At 51.6% G+C, this 14,345-nt stretch overlaps 3 protein-coding genes across 4 annotated transcripts in view; all 3 read right to left on the reverse strand.

The window, feature by feature from the left end:
* Nucleotides 1-1,950: 1,950 nt before the first annotated feature.
* On the reverse strand, nt 1,951-8,525 carry camkk1b (calcium/calmodulin-dependent protein kinase kinase 1, alpha b). 2 transcript variants are annotated; one of them, XM_019867643.1, is made up of 17 exons: nt 8,235-8,524; nt 6,801-7,088; nt 6,026-6,073; nt 5,842-5,895; nt 5,593-5,644; nt 4,858-4,979; nt 4,570-4,606; nt 4,465-4,486; nt 4,274-4,362; nt 3,958-4,157; nt 3,836-3,889; nt 3,631-3,704; nt 3,454-3,541; nt 3,218-3,346; nt 2,875-2,978; nt 2,673-2,723; nt 1,951-2,249 (listed from the first exon to the last, which is right to left on the reverse strand). In XM_019867643.1, exons 1-17 carry the CDS (start codon nt 8,487-8,489, stop codon nt 2,156-2,158), a joined length of 1,761 nt encoding a protein of 586 aa, XP_019723202.1. In that variant the 5' UTR covers nt 8,490-8,524; the 3' UTR covers nt 1,951-2,155. The 2 variants fall into 2 exon arrangements, with proteins under 2 accessions (XP_019723202.1, XP_019723212.1); XM_019867653.1 differs by lacking the exon at nt 2,673-2,723 and having other exon boundaries at nt 8,235-8,525.
* An 801-nt stretch (nt 8,526-9,326) lies between these two features.
* On the reverse strand, nt 9,327-13,779 carry LOC109514511 (mitochondrial uncoupling protein 2-like). Its single transcript, XM_019867682.1, has 7 exons — nt 13,526-13,779; nt 12,324-13,048; nt 11,747-11,954; nt 10,881-11,084; nt 10,421-10,522; nt 10,081-10,261; nt 9,327-9,977 (listed from the first exon to the last, which is right to left on the reverse strand). Exons 2-7 carry the CDS (start codon nt 12,450-12,452, stop codon nt 9,863-9,865), a joined length of 939 nt encoding a protein of 312 aa, XP_019723241.1. The 5' UTR covers nt 12,453-13,048; nt 13,526-13,779; the 3' UTR covers nt 9,327-9,862.
* Nucleotides 12,911-14,345, reverse strand: part of LOC109514294 (C2 domain-containing protein 3-like) — an 11,086-nt gene continuing 9,651 nt past the window's right edge. Inside the window, exons 12-13 of the mRNA XM_019867235.1 lie at nt 13,526-13,622; nt 12,911-13,048 (exon numbers count right to left, since the gene is read on the reverse strand). Coding sequence (XP_019722794.1) covers nt 12,911-13,048; nt 13,526-13,622 — 235 coding nt within the window. The remainder of the gene's footprint in view (nt 13,049-13,525; nt 13,623-14,345) is intronic.

Below are 14,345 nucleotides of genomic sequence, written 5' to 3' on the forward strand. Positions count from 1 at the left end.
CTGGACGCACATCACACTTTTATCCGCATACGAAAGAGGCCTGCATCGGTTGGATTTCAACACCACCACCCAAAAAAAACCCCAACCCACATCTGATACCTGCCACACAGGGCAAACACATCGGCATTAGAATCTGATTCGGGTCCCGCCAAGTGGAAGAATGGACTTTCTCTGTACTTCAGTCATTCGTGTGTTTCACTTTAGCTACAGATAGACAGAGGGGGATAGCTAGCTCGCTAGATGCTAGCTACGTTAGCTAATGAGCCACTTGACAACACTCATGTCAGCGTCAACATTTCTCTGATGGGCAAAGGCTAGCTAGCTAGTCTCGGCGTATAAGGCCGAAAAGAAGAGAATAAAACGACTGTCTGCGCACTTGAAAGGAAGTCGGAGAAGAATTCCAGAAATATATTAGCGTGACATCAGCGGGAAGGTGCTAAAGGAGTATGAAACAAAAAGGCAAGACGTGGCTAAAAATACTATGCGCGGAGACAGGAAGTTCACCAAAAACATCCGCGTGATTGACGGCCTCTCTCCCCCAAACTGATGGATGTAAAAAGGCCCGCTCCATGCATTTTGCAGTGCAAACTTTGTTGGGGGTTTTTTTTTCCCCCCTTTTTCCTCTTCTGGCTTTCATGGCGTTATGCGGCGGCGTGACGTAAAGCGCGCAAAGACCTCGGCCGCATCCATTAATAATACTGCCTTTTTACGCTCTCTATTATTCATACAAAGCAGCAGCGGCGGTGGCGGCACGAGAGCGAGGAGTGTCCTCACCGGGTGGCGCAGCGGTTAGGAGGGAGAGGGAGCGGGCCTGCGCCTGCCGGGTGCGGGTTGGATTCCCTTTCCAACCTGCCCCAGTTAAAAAAAAAAAAAAATGAACGAAGACCTCGAGTCTAATATTTTGTGGGCGCTATGATTCTTTTGTTCGAGACACTGCTGACTTGATGCTTAAAAAAAAAACAAAAAAACATTTGAATTGCTGTTTACAGTAATGACTGATGCGCAAAATCGACCACAAGACTCAACCGGATATGTCGAGGGAAACATTTCCCGAGTGTGTAGACGTCAAACAAAAAGAATGTTGCAATGTGTGTGTGTGAGTATGTGTGGCACAAGTCGTTTTGGTCCAAACTCAACGGAAAGCAGCCACACGGGAGGGCTGAGGTTGTCTTGAAAAATACAGGAGAGCCGGTGAGCGTGGCGTGTGCCCGGGGAAGTGCCCCCTACCAAAAAAAAAAAACAAAAACAAAAACCAGGAGTCTCACAGCGTAGTTGCGAGGTATTTTTTGTGCTGTTGCATGGCAACCGTTTCCACAGAAATGTTCCCTCTCGGTGCAGCAGCAGCAGAACGCAACAGAGACTTCCAGAGCATCGTGTACTGTACATCTTCGAATCAGTGGAGCAGAGCGTGTGCAGTACAGACAACACAATGAGCCACACCGTCAACGTTAACGGACGATTCAACATAAATCGTCAAAATATTTTCAAAATTCTCTCTCAGAGTCATCGCCTGTTTGATTTTTCCTCAGTAATTGCATCCACTCCCACTTGCTCTGTGGCGAAAAATGCAAAGTTGCGAGCGCGGACTAGCGCCGAGGTATTTTTTTGTGCTGTTGCATGGCAACCGTTTCCACAGAAATGTTCCCTCTCGGTGCAGCAGCAGCAGAACGCAACAGAGACTTCCAGAGCATCGTGTACTGTACATCTTCGAATCAGTGGAGCAGAGCGTGTGCAGTACAGACAACACAATGAGCCACACCGTCAACGTTAACGGACGATTCAACATAAATCGTCAAAATATTTTCAAAATTCTCTCTCAGAGTCATCGCCTGTTTGATTTTTCCTCAGTAATTGCATCCACTCCCACTTGCTCTGTGGCGAAAAATGATTTGCAGCAGAGAGTCAAACACCGCCGTCTAGTGGTCAAGACGAGAAAACACACGAGCGCCATCGGGTGGGCGGACGTCTTTTTATTCTCGGAGGCAAATTGGGAACCAGTATTCTTTGCGGAGCCTTTTATAACAATGCCGTCGATTGGAATATTGGCGTGTGCCCTACGCCGCTCGTCTCCCGAGCTACGTGCGTAGCCATGGGAACACAAAGCGGAAAGAAGAAAAGAAACTAAAAACAAAACAAGGGCGGCCTCGGGTCGGCCTCAGGTCTGGGCGGCGTCAGAGCACTCAGCGAACGCCTCGTCTTCGTACAAGTCCTCCAGTTCGCCGTCGCGGCTGCCATCTCGGCTGCTCTTCCTGACGGGATTTCGGATTTTGACACAAAAGGGGAGAAGAGGTTGAGCGGCGAGGGCGAAAGGCCTGGCAGGGGGAATTTGGGGGTGACAATGAGGACAAAGTTTAGGGTGCAAATATCTAGTTGGGAATGAGGATCAGTGGCGTGGATTGGGGGCGGGGGAGCCCCTCCGCCCTCCTTTTTTTTGTTGCGGTTGTTGTTCAGGATGACTGGAGGAAGCCGAGAACGGCAACGACCCAAACCCAGTTGGGCGTGAACTAAAGTTGAGCACGAGCGTGACAAGTTGTGGACCAGGACTTGGGTGGGAGCGGGACAAGTTGAGGACGGGGGGGGAAATGCACATTTGGGGATGAGGTGGAAAAGTCGCCGCTGGAGGAAAGCCGCGACTCCACACCAAAGAAGAAGAGGAGGAGAGGAACGATTACCTCAGAGACGGATGGAGCGGAGCCGACGAACCCAACAGACCCCAACAACCGCTGCAAGAGACACATACGCCGTTCATCGGCTACGTTTGCGCCGACGACGACAACCCCGCCCCCCAACACCCCCCAATCGCCAAATCAAGCATTGTTGTTTGGGATATGACACAAAGTTGACCTTTCTCCAAAGTTGTCCGGCCGCACTTACGTGAGAAGCCCACCGGGGGCAGACATGGACCTGTGGGCCCGTCGGGCCGGACACTCGAAGGGGTTGCTGAAGGAGCGCTTGCGGAGCATGGACTTCACCAGGATCTGTGGAGCAGAGCGGCAAAGGACTTTGGAAGACGTGACTAACCCCACAAATGAACAAGGACCCATTTGAGACCGATTGTTGCTGTCCCGTGAAAGTCACGGATGTCCATTTTGGTCACTTTTTACAATTTGGACACCAACGGGGTGTCCGGCTTTCAAAAGGAATCGAAACCCCCCGTGGGAACGGCCGAGCGGCGAGGACGATGCGCGTCGACACGGGAGATGCGAGAGTGACTCACCACCGTCGAGAGGCTGGAGATCAGCGTCACGCTGTTCTCGACCTCCTCGGCGCTCACCTCCAGCGCCGTGCAGTGATCCTCCTCCAGGGGGAGCGGGCACGCGCCGTACTCCGTCACCCACGGGTGGAGCTGGCGACGCACAAATGCGCACGCGGATGAGCGCGCCCCCCCCCCATCCCTCCTCCGTGAGTAGCGGAGCGCGTCCTTGGCCGACGTCGAGCGTGCGCGCGACTCACTTTGATGCTTGGGAGCGTGATTCTGCTCTGTGGGTTTTTGTCCAGCATGTTGCCGACGAGATGTCGTAGCGCGTCGCTTGTCCCGGGCCTGCGCAAAGCACAAAGGGCAACGGTCAACACCGCGAGAACTCCCCGACCGCGACGGAGCATATTGAAAGGCACGACTGGCGTACTCACGTTTGGGGAAATTCCACAGGTTTGTTCTTGATCTTGTTGTACAGGGAGACCACGTACTCGTCATAAAACGGACACTGCCGGACGACACGTCACACGCGCGTTCAGACACCGATGCGCACTCAAACACACACACGGAACCGCACAAACACACACACACTCCTCCAAACGTGCACGCACGCCTCCGCGTGCACACAGCGCGTGTTACCTTCCCGTAGACAAAGCAGTAGAGCGTCACCCCCATGGCCCACACATCCAGCGCCTGCAAGCAAGAGACGCTGCGGTTTTGGGCGAGCGTTTGGGTTTTGGCGGCGACGGCGGCGGCGAAACCTTTCCGCTGAATTCGGGGCGGTGGTCCTCCATGGTCTCGGGCGCCATGAAGGCCGGGGTGCCGGCCGTGCCGGACAGCAGCGCGTCGGCCCCCTCGAACTCGTTGCTGACGCCGAAGTCGGCGATCTTGACGTGGCCGTCGTCGCCCAGCAGCAGGTTGGACGGTTTGATGTCCCGGTGGATGATTTTGTGGTAGTGCACTGGCAAACGCACCGGGGAGTCCGGTTAGCGCTCCATTTCAAATGTTCAATTTGAAATAAAATTCACCCCGACGTTTGGGGGCTTCGGGGTGACTGAAGACGCTGCGCCAACGTACGATACTCCATGCCCAGCACGAGGTCTCGGAAGTAAAAGCGAGCTCGCTCTTCTGTCAGGGGCTCGTCCGTGGGCACTTCCATCACCGGGCTGCCCCCCCCCCCCCGCCCAAAAAAACAACAACAAAAAAGTCAGGCATCTCACAATCGCATATCGCACCACAAGTGGCTGTTGAAAAGTAAGCCGACGTACCCTTTGGTCATCAGCTCGAACGCTAGAGTGAGAGGAAAAAAAAAAAAAGAGTTGACTCTTGGAAGCCTTGCGAAAACAACATTGAAATGGAAAAGAAGTTGCTACCCATGTGTAGGCCGTCTTCATCGGGATCGTCCAGCACCTGCAAGTAGACCGGCGGTCATTGTGCAAGAAATTGGACAACGCGGCGGCGGCGGCGGCTCACGTCACACTTCAAACCAACTTCAAGATAAAGACGTGTTCACAAGCTCAACAATTGTCTGCTTGCAATCACGAGGTGGCTCTGTGACAGGACAATTTCTCCTCGTTTCATTTTTTTTGTTTTTTTTAACATTGCGGCGCCGTTTTTCTTCGTGACAATTTGATTTTGGGGCGTGAGGCAGTGAGACCGACCTCCACCAGCTTGACCACGTTGTGGTGGTCCAGCTTCTTGAGGATGGCGATCTCCCGGTAGATCTTCTCCAGCGGCATGGAAGCTTTGGGGAAGGCCTCCTGCTGGCCCGGCGCCGCGCGACCTGAAGTGACCCCGACAAAAGTCAAGCGACACACCACCACGCCGCTTACGAGCCACGTGCTGCTTCACAAGACAGGACCAAAACCTTCACAAATTTACCTTTTGCTGCAGTTTGGGGTTTACGCTTACTATAAATTCAGGCTACATAAACACATTTTTAAAAAATTAACCTTTTTGTACATGTACAAAAAAAGAACAATTCTGACTATCAACATTTTCTCCCTCCCCCCAACTAACTAAATAAATAACAAAAATCCAGAAAACCGCTGGAAAAAAATCCAAAGGTTTTTTAAAAAAAAAAAAATGGACTAATTTTTAAAAAAATGCCCAAAAAAATAAAGTCAAATATATATTTATTTCTAATATTTTTAATAGATATATTCTAAACGCAAAAACACTGCAACTATTCATGAAAAAAAAAATGCATCCATTTTTGTCAGGTTAAAAAAAAAAAAAAAAACAACATTCAAAAAACATTCTATTGGAAAAATCCCTTTTTTTTAAAAAAAATAAGACAACTGTTCTTCGGCTGGAGGAATTCAACTTTTGCAAAAGTCACCATTCTTCATCAAAAAAAACATGCTCGATAAATTCATTCTACATGAAAGACTCACGCAGAAAACCAAACTGCTTCATGAGCTTCTTCTTGGAAACAACCTTCATGGCCTGAATGGAATCCAGTCAAACAAAAACAGAAACAAAAACAAAGCATCAATAAAGCCATCAAGTGAAAAAACAAGTTTGGCTACCTATTTCTCGACCTATCTAGAGAGAGAGAGAGAGAGAGACTTAAAATAAATTCTGCAATGATGAAATGGAAAAAAAAAGTGAAAATGTTGGATCAGAAGCATGCACCCACTTACATAATACTGTTCAGAGTCTTCATTGTAAGCCAGCTTGACCACACCGTAAGAGCCCTACAGTGTGGAAAAAGCAGCACATCACACATCAGCGTCATGGCGATTCTTCGCCGAATCCCAGCCATTGATGGCCGGCGCGCATCGAGCGGTCCCGCTCACTCGGCGACAAAGCAAGCCCGCCGCCTACCTTTCCGATCTCCTTCTTCAGCTTGTACTGGTTGAGCTGCACAAAGTCCTGGAAAGCGGAAAAAAAAGCAACAACAATTCAGTCCTTCGGGCTCTTTCGCTGGCGCCGCCTTTCAAATGAAGCGACCGAGAACGTCAAATCGCCCGAGTCGTCCCACGTCGGCTCTCGCTTTCATAAAAAGATTGGCTCGAGAAGCCTTCTTTTCAAGGCCTCCCGACCCGATCGGCCGGACAAAAGGGAGCGCTGACGGCTCAGGCTGAAGTGACGGCCGAAACGCTCGGCTCCATCGGGTTCTTTTTTCTTCACACGACAAAAGAGCGTTGCCTGATCAACTAAGAAACCTTCAACCTATCTCGACTACTCAGAAGATGGAGGTCATAAAGGTCATGGGGCCCCCCCATTGCCGTGTTTTTCTCCAATTTCAAAACCTCAGCCACACGGGTCAGCGCCTCCGGCAGAAGAGTCTCGAGTGCAGCGAAAACCTGGACGACTCAAGTGAGAGGCGCCGTCGACGCCGCCGCCACCAGCCTCTTCAATCTTGAGGTATGCCAATGACCCGAGAAGTTTTGATCATTCAAGATTGAAGACAATACGTGTCTCCGCTGGCATCTTTGTCTCAAATATGTCAAGTATAAATTGTGTTGACATATTTGCTGGTACCCACAGACGTGAAAATGAGCGGTTTTCACCTTTCGCGGGGGGGTTCTGCTCCCCATTAAGGGCGAAAAACGAAGGCTGTCACTGAAATGTGGAGCGAAAATAGAAAATTCCTTACCTGCGCGTCAGTGATGGACACCCTCTTGGTCTCGACGGTGGGCTGCCTGACCACGCGGCCGCCGCGCTCCTGCAGCGACAGCTTCCTGTCGGAGAGGCGGGCCCGGCGGGAGGCGGCGTCGGGCGCCGCCTTGACGCTCATGGCCGCCAGCACGTCGGCCAGCTCGCCGCGGTGCTCGGCGTCGGGGTCCTCGCTCATCACGCTCATGATGACTTCGGGGCGGCGCCGGGCGCTCAGGTGGCACTCATGGCCGCTCGGCCGATGGGAACGAGGCGTCTCGTTGGCCGCCTTGAAAATCGGAAGCGGTGCAAGGTCGGAAACCCGAACGTTGGATTTGGCTTCGGACCACCGCGCGGAACCTGACTTGAAAGCCTTAACCCGTGATTCAAACCGCCACCCCGAAAGCCGTGCTCAAAATCCTAAGTGAGTTTTGAAACATGTTTTGAAGGCCAAGCCCGGGCTGGAACGCCACTTGGAAACCCTGACGTGAAACTCCGCTTCAAACCCTAACCCCGGTTTGGTCCTCTCCTCTGAAACCCGAACCCGGGCTGGAAACAGGACACTGAAACCACATGCCTACTTAACGGCCTCCCGTGGAAGCCCAGACCAGGCCTGTCACGCGCCTCTGAAAGGCCCAATTCAGGTTTGACGACCTCACGTGGGCGAGGAAGCCCCCTTGGAAGCCCTAAACCCCCTTTGCTTGGTCAGAAGCGCAGAAAATGACCCGGCTTGACCACATTTGAATGGTATCTCGTTGCCATGTCTCGATGATCACGTGACAAAGTGTGATGAATCACAAGAAAACCTTTTTTTTCCCGCTAAAGCTTGGACTGACTCGGACCTATTTGAGCACAATATTGTCCTGAAGTCTTGAAACAGTCCCCGACAGCCCTCAATTTTCCTCTTTGAGCTGATTCGCTGTCATTGTCACGGGAAGCTCCATTTTGGATTTGCTCTGCCATTCCTCTGCATGAGTCTAATTCGTGCGTCGAGGTTCAGTGGAGGTGAAGGCACCGGAAGCTCGTCTCAGCTTCATTCCCTCCTCGCGCCGTTTTTAAATTGGGCTAAAAAGGGAAACCACAAATCCATCACACGTGAACGTGACATTGAACCAGTTTTGGTCCGCTTTGCTTTTCAGACAACCGAGTGGATTTGAGCGCAGGAAAAAGACGAGCGCCGACCTCCGCAAAGCTTCTTACGCAGCAGCGACAACAACAACGGGAAGAAGAAGCGACGAGGGATCAACACCCTCGCCGGCAAAGCCAACGTGCTCGTACCCAGGCGCGGCTGACGATTGACACCGATAAATCAACGCCGTCGAAAAGGCAGGCGCGTTTCTTCGACTAAGTCGCAGCTTTGTTTGCGCGTTAAAAAGGCTGCTCGGTGAAGCGCGGAGCCCGACTCCACCCGAATGTCCGGCCGCGAGCTGCTCACCGAAGAGGGCGACGATCGGTCCGGGTGGGCCCAGCGCGCGGCGTCCTTCGCGGCCTTGAGCGAGCCGACGAGGTCTCGGTGCGCCTTTCGTGTCCGCGCGCGCGCGCGCGACGCTAATCGCGAAGAGGCGGCGGTCGACGGTCGTTTAACGGGATTAGCCCGCGCCGCATTTAGCGCGCGGCTGAGCGCTTCCAAAGGCCCCGACATGACGCCGCGGGACCAAGCGCGACCGACGCTCTCACCTACTTCCAGCATTTGACACGACTAAAAAAAAAAAAAGCCATCGCGGCACAACAAATGGATGAAAAGGGAGTTCTGAATCCTGTTTGGACGCATTTTTGATGGAATGAATCCCGAGTCAGGGACGGCTCGACTCATGACATTCCCATTCCCGTGAGTCTGTTTTAGTTCATTGCTGCCTTCGAGCTTGGTGGCGCTGATTCCACTTCTTCCGCCATGCGCCAGAATAAATCTTTTTAAACTCGGAGCACAGTGGCCCCCCCCAACTTGTTGCAAGAGTTACGTGAAGCCTGTTGATTGGGCTGATGAGCCCAACGCCCGCCAATCTTCACATATGGTCAGCCCCTGTCATCATTTATTGATAACAGAAAAAAAGAAAATCACACATTAGCAGTTGCACATTCACAAGTAGATGGAAAAAATGACATATGCACATGGCTTCACATTTTTGGGACAAAATGCAGCAAGGCCAGAACCCAATTTTGGTTCCCAAATTCAGCCATCGATGATATGCTGATTTATTTTCTCTCTTTTTTGGTTTGTTGGTATTGTTCGTCGAGTTGTTTGTACTCATGAAATTGCATTGGGTATAGTAAAACCAAATGGAATGTATTGCCATATTCAAAATGTGTCAAAATGCTTTTGCATGAAGCACATGAAAGCCACGGAAGGAAGGAACCAAGAAAAAAAAAAGTGTCAAGGTGTGCGAGGGGCAAACTTTTGCAAGCAAAAAAAGGACAGTAAAGCTGTGGGAGTCACAAATGTTTGTGCTCAAAGACCAAAGTATAAAAACGATCAAAATGAACAGATGGCCAGTCATGGGTGGTGAGGTCACAATCAAGTTAAAATGTGTCAAATTTCGATCATTCATTTTAATTAAGCTATCTATAATGACATTACATCAGTACAATCAAATACTGCATTTTTTTCCTCTGTATTTCTACTCTGCTTTGCATAACATTAGTGAATACAAACTTGAAGAAATACATTTTCAACTAAGAAGTTTGAAGAGAAAAACGAGCGTATTTCTCATTTGGTGAGCGCTCAACGGGCCGAATGAAAGAATGCGAAGCGAGCCGCATGAAAAGCCTCCAGCAGAGGTCAGAGCCAAAGGCCTTTTCCCGTGGCCTGTACTTGTACTGGAGTCGAACCGCGCTCTCTGCAAAGGGGGGAGTCGAGCCCCAAAATTGTCTTTGCGGTCACCGCTGCATTGCGTTTGGGGGATACGAGGCGAGCGGTTGCTCAAGTCAGAAAACCGGTGATCCGGGATTGGCCTTTCATCAGAATGCCGCGTTTAGACGAGCGGAGCCGCACACAACAAATCTTGCAAACGTTTCGGTCCACGTCCATTTTAAGAAGGATACAAAGGCGCAACCTTGCCAGACGGCTTAAAACGAAGACTGCACGGACTTGTGCAATCTTGCCGCACCTCTTTTAATTTGCTCGTAGCTCATGAACATAACGATGTTCCACGAGCCCAGGCGTAGGAAGGACGCCATGAATCTAGAAGAAGGAAAAAAAAATAAATCCTCGGTCTTCTGATGTGACATTTGTACTCTTTTCACTGCCGGTACATCGATTAGCTGAGGATTCATCCGGCACGTACCCCTTATAGAAGGCGGCGGGCCCCTCCTTGAGCAGCATGGTGAAGGCACAGTGGATGGCGCCGCCGTACTGGCCCGGCGCGGAGTTCATGTAGCGCGTTTTGATCACGTCCACCGGAGACGCCGCCACGGCGGCGCAGAAGCCGGCGCCGAAGGCGGCCGTGAAGTGGCACGGCATGTTGTCTGCGACGGAGGGGGTGCAGAGAAATGCCATGGTGGCAGCGTGCGGAACACAAGGGACCTTCCGACCAACACGTGATCGCAGACACGATTGTTGGGACTCGCGCGTACGCGAGCGTCAGCCTCTTCTGGTGACGCAAGCGCACATAAACTTCTACTTGCCCGCCATCAGCTCGTACTGCAGGATGCGCTCCTTGATGACATCATAGGTGACCGTCTCGCAGCAATTCACGATGGCGTTGCGAGCGATGTTTGGCAGACAACCTGCACACGACGCCGCAGTCAACTCCAACGCGTGGATTCGCCCGACCACGAAGATGACGCGAAAGATTATCGCGCGTGCCTCGGGAAGAGGATCCAAAAGCACTTGGTTGGCACGAAAATTCATTGGTGACGACAAGTTCTGTTTCTATGTTATTCTGTCTCTGCCTGACGAAGCGACGGGACTGGGCTGAAGGCTGAAATGAAAATGATCACACTCTAACGTGATAACTTATCACCTCATCACAAAGTCGAGGCCGTTTAAAGATGAAATGGATCACATTAGAGATAAGTCGCAAAGACGCGCCCCCCGCCCACCACACGTCCCATTTCAGGAGAATGCATCCGTGGCCACCATTACCTTTCCACAGGCCTCGGAGCCCCTCGTCCCTGGCGATGGTCCTGTAGGCGTCCAAGGTGCCGCCGTACCTGGTCGCCGCACCGCCCCGGAGCAATCGCACCTGCGCCTGGAAGCGGACTTTCACCACGTCGGTGGGCTGGGCCACCGCCACCGCCATGGCTCCCGTGGTGCAGCCCGCCGCCAACCGCGTCGCAATGCTGGGGCCTGTGAAACCGGCAGAAAGCAGTGAGAGCAATTCAAAGTCAACATTGGGTTTGAATTGGCAGGGGGGGGCATGCTATAGGAACAACTGCAGAAAATGCTTTGGCATTATCTAGCTGAAAGAAGTGGGGGAGTGTATGACAAAGACATTGCTTGGATGGCAGCACGTTTTTCCAAAACCGTATGTAGTGTTCAGCATTAGTTGTGCACGGACACAACCCCCGTCCATCACGTATGCTGGCTAATTTTGAACTTTGTGTCCAGAACAATCCGGAGGCTTCTTTTTCTCCTTGGCCAGGAGGACACAACGTCCACAATTGAAGTGTGGCCTCGTCAGACCGCAAAACACTTTTCCACTTTGTCTCAGTCCATCTTTTGACGAGCTCGGGCTGAGAGAAGCCGGCGGCGGCGTTTCTGGGCGTTGTTGATAAAACGGCTTTTCCTCTGCATCAGTAAAATGAGGAGTGGGCGAAAGAGCTGCTTCCTATAGTGGGAGCTGTCGAGCTGGTCTGACTGGCAACAGCTGTCAACACATTTTCTCTATAGGTTGACATACAGTAACTTGTCGAGGAAGGCCTGCGGCAGTAAAGCACGGTGGGCCACGCCGTTTGAGTCAACACGAGCCACAATGTTGCCCCGCAGCAGGCCGACCACCTTCCGCTTACTCTCCGAGCCCCTGCCGTAGAACTGCTTGGTGGCGTCGTACAGGCCCACGCGCACCGAGGCGAAGCTCATCTGTCTGTGCAGGCCGGCCAGCAGTCCGTTGTAGAGGCCCCTGGCGCCCTCCGTCCTTACGATGGTGAACATGGTGCCGAACACGCCCCTGTACGTGGCTCTCTGGCCTCTCACCAAGGGCTCCGATTCGCCCTGAATCTAAGAGGAGGATGAAAACACGGCAGATAAGAAGGCACGCTCTACCTCGGATCAGCTGCACATGCTGCTAAGTGGGAACGTAGAGAAGGACCTTGGAGCATCAGCAGCGGAGTTGCTGCATTGACATTTATGGCGTCAAATTTCACCACCAGGCTGTGCCCACACGCAACGACGAACATGCAGAACCCTCGCAACGGGAACGGCGACTCGAGACCTAAGACCAAATGTGGCGGCCTCCTTTATACCTGGCTATTTCGTTAGGTTTTTTTTTCCTCCTCCAAACATGGAGAATGATGATCATTCAAGTAAATCTACAAAGGAAAACCAAACCAAACCAAACCCAAAAAGCGCTTTGGGCCCGCCGCTCACCTGCAGTCGAACTTTGGCCGTGTCCAGCGGGAAGGTGACCAGGTCGGACACGCAGCCGGCCGCCCCAGCCGAAAAGATTTTGACGGGCACCGACGGGTTAAAGTCGGAAGAACCTCCCCCGCTGACCATGGCGAAAAAAAAAAAAGAAAACGCCTGGCCGAGGACCAACCTGCGCTTAAGTACAAAAACAACCCGGCACCAGCTGGAGCCACATCCAAACTACTTCACGTGTCTGTCGGGAGGAAAAGGGAGTGCTAAGAAAGGTGCGTGCCGGTTTCTCGCCTTCGGCCATACAGGGGGTGGCAAAGCGTGACGCTGTTACAGAAAGACGAAACCGACGGACGCTTGTGCAGTCGTGTGGGTGTGCGCGCGCAGGCATGCAAACGCCCCGTGCAAATGAGCCGCGTCACCTGTGCAACTATTTGAATTCATACAACCGTGTGCAATGTCATAAGTCTGTTCTTGTGACGACACTGAATCAATGGAAAATATTTATTTAGAAAAATACAAACTATGACACTTACTTTATAGCGCCCCCCCTTCCTCCATTTCTATACATCAAAACACACATTGCTCTGTACCGCGTGCTAATCATCGTCGTCGTCCAAGCGAGTGGCGCATATTCTGGCAAATCTTTCCGTCTGTCTCTTCCTAGAAGTGGGCGACATGTCGGGACAGCGTCGTGGACCCCTGCGAGGAATTTGAGGCGGAGTCAGGCCACGCTCCTGTCAACAAAGCAAAAGTCATGAAATCACAAAGCGCAAGAAAAAGAATTTCAACAAAATTAAATGCAAAATTCAATTTTAAGAAACTGTTTTTGGTGCGCAGATTTGTTTGCCCGTGCGTGGTGCCACGACAGTTTGCGCTCGCGTGTTACTCAGGCCAGCTCACACCATTGAAGAGCTTCATGTGAAGGTGGCTGGTTTGTGTTGAATCATCGACCTACCAAATTCCGTTTTTGATGGAAGATGGGTTCAGAGGTGTGCACGTTCGAGACGTATGGCGCTGGCGCAAGTGATTAACCACGCTTTAGAAGCATCTACGCGCAATTACGACCCTCCTGTTGTGGTGGATTTTGACGAGGAGCGGCAGTGGTCGGTCCTATTGCCCCTCATAAATGGGTGGGTTGACTTGACCGAACTACAGACAAGAAATCTATCGCTCTGATCATCACATCCCAACAATTCACCATCAGTACTCACTGTGTCGCTGCATGAATTGGAGAAAGAGGGCGCCAAGCCGACCACTCTCAGAGACGCCTCCAGCTGGTGAGAGGGCAGGAAAAAGTTGGGAAGGGAACTTTTGGTGGCAAGAGTTAAGCAAAACAAACCCCGCAAAAAACGCCTGATGGCATTTGACTTGTGGATGAAAAAGGCCCTTGAGGACCCACAAGGCCATTCGACCCATGCTTCAGCCCACTTGACACGAAGACTGGCACTTTGGTCGGCATGACGATAGGCCGACACAGCAAACCAGGGGTGTCCAGACTTTGGCCCGAGGACCCCCTTGTCCAATCAATGTGCACGGGGCCGCTGGCCACTCCAGAAGCTTGACAAATCTTTTGTTTTTTTTTAAATCTGCAGTTTATAGGATGAACCCGCCTGACGCCTGCCATAAATAATGTGCTCATCTTTACCTTGACAGATGGATTTTGATTTGAAGAAGGCGAAAGATGGCATTCACTTTGAAACAGTCATTCGTGCCCTGGTCACATTGCGGCTGGATTATTGTAACGCACTTCAGTTTGAAGCCAGGCAATCCCGCGGTGCTTCCGGTCTTCGGACCGGACGCGACGAGGGGTACTGGGAACTAAGTGGAGGCTCGGAAGGGACGGAGCCTTTTCCATTGCCGCTCCCTCTCTTTAGAATGAGCGTTGGACCAGCCCTCTCTCTGCCCATCTTGAAAACTGTCCGTAAAACTCATTTTTATTTGTGGGCTTTTGACTGCATGAGACTTAATTTTTAGTTGGGCTCTTTTTGAGCTTTCTCCTGTTTTCGATTTTTTGGGTTGTTTTTTTTTTTT

This window comes from Hippocampus comes, unplaced genomic scaffold (genome assembly GCF_001891065.2).
Source record: "Hippocampus comes isolate QL1 unplaced genomic scaffold, H_comes_QL1_v1.1 scaffold49, whole genome shotgun sequence".
In the NCBI taxonomy this organism is placed as follows: domain Eukaryota; kingdom Metazoa; phylum Chordata; class Actinopteri; order Syngnathiformes; family Syngnathidae; genus Hippocampus; species Hippocampus comes.